Source organism: Chenopodium album, chromosome 18 (genome assembly GCF_948465745.1).
Source record: "Chenopodium album chromosome 18, dcCheAlbu1.1, whole genome shotgun sequence".
Lineage (NCBI taxonomy): Eukaryota > Viridiplantae > Streptophyta > Magnoliopsida > Caryophyllales > Amaranthaceae > Chenopodium > Chenopodium album.
In genome coordinates, this window is record NC_137851.1 from 38,607,616 (window position 1) to 38,616,465 (window position 8,850).

Below are 8,850 nucleotides of genomic sequence, written 5' to 3' on the forward strand. Positions count from 1 at the left end.
CTGAGAAATAGAGGTCTTGATTTTTTTTTTTTCATTTTTTTTTGTATATATAGTGGGTAAAAGAAGTTAGTATGCTCTGGGTATGGAGGTAGGGGGATTAACTAGTGTTTTGATGGGGGTGTAGGTAGAGTTCCCTACTCTAGGGTGTAGGGATAAATAATTAAAAAAAAACACTTAGTAGTGAGGCCAGCGGGAAAAATAAAAAATTTGGATTGAGTCGGACATGACCTAAGTTCGATTTTGAAAATTTCCACCCAAAGTCCGCCCAAAATTAAGCCGGGCCATTGGACCGCGCCTAAAATGATATTGAAGGAGAATGTATATAGTCAATACAAATATTATTCTTGTTGAAATTCTGTCATTGGTACATGTATGTTTCTTATCTTATGCATATGACATTTAATTTATGAATATTTCAAAAGTACATATATTTCTTTTATGAATTATTTGTATACATAACAAGCATGAGGAATGTGTTCAAATTAGTATGTATACATATTTTTTTGCTGAACGTAATTATATAGCACTTATAAGATAATCTTTATTCAAGCTAGATAAAATTCTACGTGACACACAACCTAAATTACTATTTAAATTTGAGAAATTAACTCGATCATTTCATTGTGAGGCTTAAACTTGGCTTGCAAAGGCTTGGCTTTCCACATACTAACTCCAACCTTTTCTTCAAAGTCTACTTCTTCCTCACCACTCTCCCATTCAAAGCATTGTATTAACGACCCCAATGTAAATCCAACGACTCGTGTTGCCATGTTCTCACCGGGACAAGCTCTCCGCCCAGAGCCAAAGGGCATGAACTGATATCCAACTCGATCACCTTCGACATTTTCAAATCTCTCAGGCTTAAATTTACTTGGTTCATCCCACACTCTAGGGTCATTTTGAATGGCCCATAAATTCAAAGTTAGCATGGTGCCTTTAGGAATGTGATACCCTCCAACAACACAATCTTCCGAGGACTCGTGTGGTGGTAGAATGGGTGCGACAGGGTACATTCGTAGTGTCTCGTTTATTATGCAATGAAGATAAGGAAGATGTTGAATGTCTTGCTCCTCAATCAAGCGATCACGTCCTACGTGCTCATCAATTTCTTTCTTTGCTTTGTTGTAACATTCAGGGTGTTTTAGTAACAATGCTACTGCCCATTCAATTGTGCTTGATGATGTTTCTGTCCCGGTTAGCAATAATATCTGATAAAGCGGAGAAAATTAATATTAAGATGTTGGGAAAAGTTGCATATTGCCTTGTGTGATGTAATTTTCACTAGTATGTCAAAATAAGATGGTCAAGGTTTTATACTCAGTATACTCAATAAGATGGTCAAAATCTATACTTACATTATATATTAAAAAGCGTTCATAAGATCGTTATGTGTCACGTCATTCCCTCCCTAACAAGCTTGAAAGATTAATATAAAAAAAGTCTATCACAGGTATCGAACACTAAACCTTAGAAAAATAAGATCAAACTCCTTATCATCTTAGCCAATTATAAATCAAGTCATCTTTATAAATAAATACAATTTATATATTGAAAAACGTTCATAAAATCGGATATGTGCCACGTCATTCACCCTTCCTAACAAGCATTGTGCTATGTCATCACTTAACAACACGTCATCACCACTTAACAAAGCATTCCCACCATTATTGAAAGATTAATGTAAAAAAGCCTATCATAGGTTTTAAATACTAAACCTTAGGAAAATAAGATCAAACTTCTTATCAATTTAGCCAATTATAAATCATGTCATCTTTATAAATAAATACAAATATAAATGACAATGTAAAATAAAAAGGAAAACTAGATATGCAACTTGGGAAAAAAATTAAACATTTTTCAAATAATGGAGAATTAAAAGTTGTCTTCCTCAACTCTTTATTAATTTGTAGAATTTTTTAACAATGTTAACTAGTAACATTATGTTTAACATTTGTGCACAGTACAACATACTCAACAAGCTATGGTTTATTAATTCATAAATCATAATACCACAATTATAATACATATTTGACAAAATGAAAAAAATGATGATATAAAAAAAAAATTCTTAAAAAGAAAAAAGTTAATCAAAGCAGTAACTCGGTGTAACGTCCGAGCCCCACACTATTCTATTTTCAAACTTGTGTAATATTCATCTATATAAACAATTTCCATTTTAAAAATTAAATAAGTTAATTATTGTATTTGTATTTGCTACATAAAAATTGGAACTCTACTAAATACCGATATACCAATTAACTAACTAATAAATGACATCATCTAATCGGTTGTTTCATCTATTACCCTGTAATTTGGTCTAATTTATCCATTCACATCATATTTACTAGTATCTATATTATATGGACTCACATGTCCGATACAAGTATGTGTTCAAGCATCCAACTCGTCTATTTTGTGAAAAACTTTCATAATTTTGAATTAAAAATGAACTACATTAGTACCCGTGCGATGCACGGATTTAACCAAAAAATTTAATTTTTCATAAATTAAAGTTGTACTCCCTCCTTTTTTTTTTTTTTTTTTTTTTTTTTTTTTTTTTTTTTTTTAATTTGCATCACTTTGGATTGCATAAAGTTTTAGGAGAGTAATATAATACTGTGTGTAAGTGAATAAATTATTATAGTAAAAGTAAGATGGGGACCATGAAAGAGAAAGTATGTGAGAGAGGATAGATATTTTTATTATTTTAGTGGGGACCATGGAAGAGAGAGAAATGATAAAATATAGTATAAAGTTACCCAAAATAGAAGTAATGCATTTAAAAAAAAACACCCCAAAAAGGAAAGTGATGCAAATAAAAAAAAACGAAGGGAGTATATTATTGATATAGTTTGAAAATCAATGCGTGACTTACTACAACAATAATAATAACGTTTGATACTCTAGTCCTTAATTCAATGGTACATACGAAGTGAAAAAGAAAAACAAACAAAATAGGGATGTGATATGGTAAAATGAGATTAAATAGAGGAAATGGAGTTTAGCTGATAGTCAAAGTGATCTTGCAATTTTTTGGAGAAAAGAAAATAGTCACATTAGTTTATTTTTCCCGACACAATATAAAATGCATCTCATTGTATAAAAAAGTATGATTTCCCAAAAAAATAACCAAATAGAAAATCGATTATATTATACAAATATTATTTTAAAAGATTTTGGTAATAAAAGATACGAATTATAATATTTAGAATAAAATTTTAGTTAATTGTGTATACATAGAAGATATAAGAAAACCAATAAATATATTCTCTAAAACATTTTTGGCAAGACAAGATGTAAGATAGTTTTGGAGGAAAAATGACAACATCAAGAAATAACACGTGTCATTCTCGGTGTCTATTTTAATATTATATTATTGATTATACCAGTATCATTAAACCTATATTCGAGTGTCGAGTATCCAATATGAGTACTTGAAGTATAATAAAGAGTCGATTTAACGTAGATTTTCATATTATTGCCGAACAGTGGCTTATTAATTGAAGGAATGGGTCTACCTATTTATAATACACCCAGATAAGGCCTATACTATAAGTCCAATAATTATTTTAATAAGCCCAAATATGACCCCACGTAATAATGATACTCAACACTTTAGAATTTTCAAAAGTAGGCATAAAAAATTAACAAAATAGTCACAGACTCATACCTGAACAAGACCTTTGATGATATCATTAGTAAAATAAGAAGGATCAGTACTCTGAAGTCCAAGCAAAACCTGAATCAAATTCTTTTTCTTCTTGTTCATCTTACTATCATCATCATTATCATTTTCCTCCATTAATTTACCTCGTTGTTCATCCACCAAATCCTGTAAAAACTTGTCAAATTTAACAAACACAGCCTTACATCTTTTCTCAGCTGGCTTATTCAACCCCAAATACTTAAAAAACGGGAAAAGATCTCCTGCACTAAACGCACCACCAATAGCCAACAACTCCTTCAACAACATCTTGAATCTCTTCCCTTCTTCGGTCTCTACCGCCTCGCCGTATATCCTTTTTCCTGCAATCATCCTCATCATGATGTTATTCGTAAGCTCGAGGAGTGCCGGTTTAATCTCTATTGTTTTATCCCGGCCTTCGGCTGCATGATCGTTGATACGTTTAACGAGTGATCGTACTTCCTCAGCTCGTATATCAGCTAACAAATGAAGCCGATGAGGGGATAAGATTTCAGTGGCCGCGATCCTACGGTGGTTACGCCACAGTGGACCGTATGGGGCCCACAGAATGGTGGTGTAGTCATACCCTAGGATCTTGGCACCTATGAGGCGAGGACGGTTGGCAAAGATGATGTCGTTGTGCTGAAGACAGTCCTCGGCAGCTGATGCTGACGAGACTAGGAGAGTTCGGCGAAAGCCGAGCCAGAGTTGGACCACCGGACCGTAGCGGTCCGAGACCTTAACTAGGGTCCGGTGGATTTGGGCAGGGTTCTTTAGGAGGTAGAGATGGCCTAAGATTGGTATGGTTGGAAAGGGTGTGGGTGGATGTTTCTGAAACTTGTGTAAAATTTTTTTTGTTAATATGTATGAGACTAAGAATATAGCAGCGTAAAATAGCAAACTTTCATCCATTTTTAAGATATGTGTTGTTTCAATTTGGTAAGTAATTTGATGGTATGTATAATACTGTTTTGATGAAGATCATATTATTATTATTATTATTATTATTATTATTATTATTATATATATATATAAAGCCAATAAAGGTGCCATAATACAATTTGGCGAGCTTGGTCGTGGTCAACAAAGACTTTTCTACCCGGCTATTGTGACCCGCAACGTTGATAATTTGAATCAAATCATGAATACTTGTAAAAGGGGATAGAGTGTGTAACTTCTCTACGTATACTCTCATATCCAAATGTTCTTCCCATTCTTACTGTTTATCTATATAAAATGTTAACCTTAAATATTCTTAGTTGCTCGTTAATGAAAAATATAATAATTGAATATTAGTAAATTATTCATTAAAACGAATTAAATAAAACCTAATATGCATGATTATATTATATTTTAGATATTAAAAGTAATTTAGAAGATTCTATCACCTTATAAATAGTGTCAAAATAATAAATGGGAAGAATAAAAAGGGACGAAGTGAGACAGTAGTATTTCATGTTGGTAAAATTAAATAAAGAATTGAAGTATTTTGCCATGGATAGTTTGTACGTAGTTTTCTTTGCATAGCTTCATCAATGATATTGCGACTAACCAAGCTTGTTTAGCGGAGATGGTGGTAAATTTGCTTTGTGATTACGAGGACATAAGTTTGATTTAAGCACCCATGTCTTCATATATTCATGAGTATGAGAATTTTGTATATCCTCCCTCTATTATGAAGTATTAACTCATGTAGTTGGGTGACTTGGGTCGGTTGATATGTGTGAGTTGATGATTCTACAGGGTGTTTTGATCGAATGGTAAAAAAAAATAAAATTCAACCTTGAGATAAGGTGTTAAAGTCCTTTAACAATTGGAGGTTTTATTACGAAAATATCGTCAAGAACTACCCACGCACTGAATATATTATTTTGTTAACATCACTTAAAAATTTTATGAAAAGAAACTACCATTAAATTTTAAAACTTTTATTAGAATATACTATGATATATTCTGATTTGTATAGTTGTTATATTTGTTAAGTGTATATTTAGCCTTGATCTTAGCCCTTAATTGTAGCTAGTTAGTTTAGCCTAACATTATGCTAATACTCTTGTATATAACCGAAAGGTTGCTTAATGAATGACTCACGGAAAACATTTCCTTCATGGTATCAGCAGTCTAGGGTTATTTTCCGCTGCACCCTAGTGTTCCGCCCCTCCTTCTCTTCTTCATCTCCTTCTCTTCTTCCCTCTGTTCTTCAATAGTCATGTCGGACTCCAGAATCCATCTAACCATGACTGTTTCGAACATCAAAAGCAGCATTCCCATCACTCTCGAAATGGAGAATGTTCAATACTCCACATGGGCGAAGCTATTCAAGGTTCACGCACGTTCTCATAAGGTCCTTCACCATATTATCGCTCCGAAAAAGAAGGTTGTCGCACCTTCTACTGATGAGGAAAAGGAGCTAAGGTTGACGTTGGATGCGGTTGTCCTTTCGTGGATTTATTCCACGATTTCTCATGACCTTTTGAACACTATAATTGAACCAGACTCAATGGCAATGGAGGCTTGGGATAGGTTATGTGACATATTCAAGGACAATCAAAACTCCCGTGTCGTTACCCTTGAACATGAGTTCTCAAACACTCAAATAGAGGACTTCCCTTGCGGGCCTGTTCAATCAGTCACGGCCCACTTGCGGGCTACCCACACAGCTAGCCCAAGTGCTCCCTTATCTCCCCCTAGCTAACACATTCACGTCCCACAGCCACCCCCACCTTCTACTATTGTTACGAAAAGCAGAAATGGTATTGTAAAGCCAAACCCAAAATATAAAAATTTCAATGCTATGGTGACTAATGTTAAGAAGTCCCCCCTTCCTCGTAACCCAGTTTCTGCCCTTCATGACCCGAATTGGAAATTGGCTATGTAGGATGAATTTAATGTTCTTATTAAAAATAAGATGTGGGAGTTGGTGCCCCGTTAATGTTATTCGTTGTATGTGGATTTTTACTCATAAGGTGAAATCTAACGGTGCTTTTGAGAGGCATAAAGCCTGTCTTGTAGGTGATGGTAAAACACAACAGGTTGGCATTGACTGTGGGGAGACTTTTAGTCCGGTGGTCAAACCGGCTACCATCCGAACTGTGCTTAGGTAGGCATTATCCAAAACTTGGCAAATTCATCAGCTTGATGTTAAGAATGCTTTTTTTCATGGTGAGCTTAATGAGACAGTCTATATGCATCAACCTCTTAGTTTCCGTGATCGGACTCATCCTGATTATGTATGTTTGCTACGTAAATTGTTATATGGTCTTAACCAGGCACCTAGAGCTTGGTACAAGTGATTTGCTAATTTTGTTACATCTATTGGTTTTACTATAGTAAGAGTGACAATTCCCTCTTTATTTATCGTGTTGGCTCGAATGTGGCTTACTTGTTACTGTATATTGATGACATTATTCTTACAGCTTCTTCTGATGCTCTAAGGTGTTCTATTATGTCCCTTCTTAGCTCGAAGTTTTCTATGAAGGACTTGGGTCCTCTGAATTATTTTCTTGGCATTGTTGTGACAAGACATAAGAGTGGATTACTTTTGTCACAACAGAAATATGCAGAGGAAATCATTGAAAGGGCAGGGATGAGCTCTGGCAAGTCTTCAGCCGCTCCGATTGAGGCAAAGCCAAAGGTCAGTGCTTCGGGTTCCCCTTTTGCAGATCCGACCTTGTATCGCAGCCTTGCTAGGGCGCTACAATATCTTACTTTTATGAGGCCGGATATATTTTATGCCGTGCAACAGGTATGCTTAAACATGCATGATCCGAAAGATACTTATATGGCTGATCTTAAGTGCATCATTCGGTACATACAAGGTACTCCTGAGCATGGTTTGCATCTTTATCCATCATTTACTTCTACACTTATATCATAAAGAGATTCTGATTGGGGTGGGTGTCCCTCTACGAGATGTTCCACGTCCGGATATTGTATATTTTTGGGTGATAATTTGATATCTTGGTCATCAAAACGCCAAGCTACTCTTTCCAAGTCTAGTGCTGAGGAAGAGTACAAGGGTGTGGCCAATGTGGTTTTTGAGTCATGTTGGCTTCGTAATTTATTATTGGAGTTACATCGTCCGATTAAAAAGGCAACCTTGGTAAATTGTGATAATGTGAGTGCTATTTACCTTTCGAGTAATCTGGTACACCATCAATGTACCAAGCATATTGAGATGGACATTTTTTTCGTTCGTGAGAAGGTGACTAGGGGTGAAGTTCGAGTCCTTCATGTTCCATCTAGGCACCAAATTGCGGATATCTTTACAAAATGACTGCCACGAGTGTTTTTGAAGATTTTTGAGATAGTCTAAGCTAAGCGTCCGTCTTTTGGTATTGTTTTGTGCTTTCTTCATGCTCTTAGTTTCTTTTGGTATGGTCCTGTTTGAAGTTTCTAAATTAAAGTAAATTTAACATTCTTAAAATTATATTTCTGAGTTACTAAGCATGATTATGTTTAGTTGTATGGTGCTAATGCTGATTAGTGGTATCAGCTTTAGTTGATTATGTTATAGAACTCTAAGAACCGAGCTTGATTACTGAACCTGAATAAGACTACACTTGGTTATTCTGGACTTGATAGTGTGCCACAGAAACTGGACTTCATTTTGAAATTATATTTTAAGAATAATAATCTACTTTAAATGGTGGTGATCATTGTTGTTAATTCCATTTTGCTGTGAATTAAGATATTCTTTGTTCTATCTAATTCCTGGTTTTTCCCTAAACAGTTGTTAAATGGTTCTTTTGGATTTATAATTTAGATCAACGTTAGAATTTTGTCTGTTAAGGTGTATTTCTTTCACTTTGTCAAGTATCTTCTATGTTAAGGAGTATTATTTTTCCTTTTAATTTTTGAGGAGAATAAAGTAAGGAGAGTGCTAATTGGTATATTTATAGAGTGCTTATATTTACTTTAGTGATAATGTAAACATTAGTGTGTAAATTTATCGTTCTGTTTACTAATTGGCATAGCTACAGAGCCAGATTATAGCTGTTAATCTATTATATTGTTTTGTTCTTGTTAAAAACTGGTTATTGTAGGTTGGATTTTTCATACCTATGTGATGGTTACTTGTTGTATATAGAGAACATCATTTATTTTGCTACATTTGATTAGTATATGTGTGTTTGCTCTTTGTTGTAGTAATCACCACTTACTTT

At 34.4% G+C, this 8,850-nt stretch overlaps 1 protein-coding gene across 1 annotated transcript; it reads right to left on the reverse strand.

Moving 5' to 3' along the window:
• Positions 1 to 526: 526 nt before the first annotated feature.
• LOC145590854 (cytochrome P450 81Q32-like) lies at positions 527 to 4,627 on the reverse strand. The gene is made up of 2 exons (XM_081647243.1): positions 3,671 to 4,627; positions 527 to 1,208 (listed from the first exon to the last, which is right to left on the reverse strand). Exons 1-2 carry the CDS (start codon positions 4,595 to 4,597, stop codon positions 591 to 593), a joined length of 1,545 nt encoding a protein of 514 aa, XP_081503369.1. The 5' UTR covers positions 4,598 to 4,627; the 3' UTR covers positions 527 to 590.
• Positions 4,628 to 8,850: the final 4,223 nt, after the last annotated feature.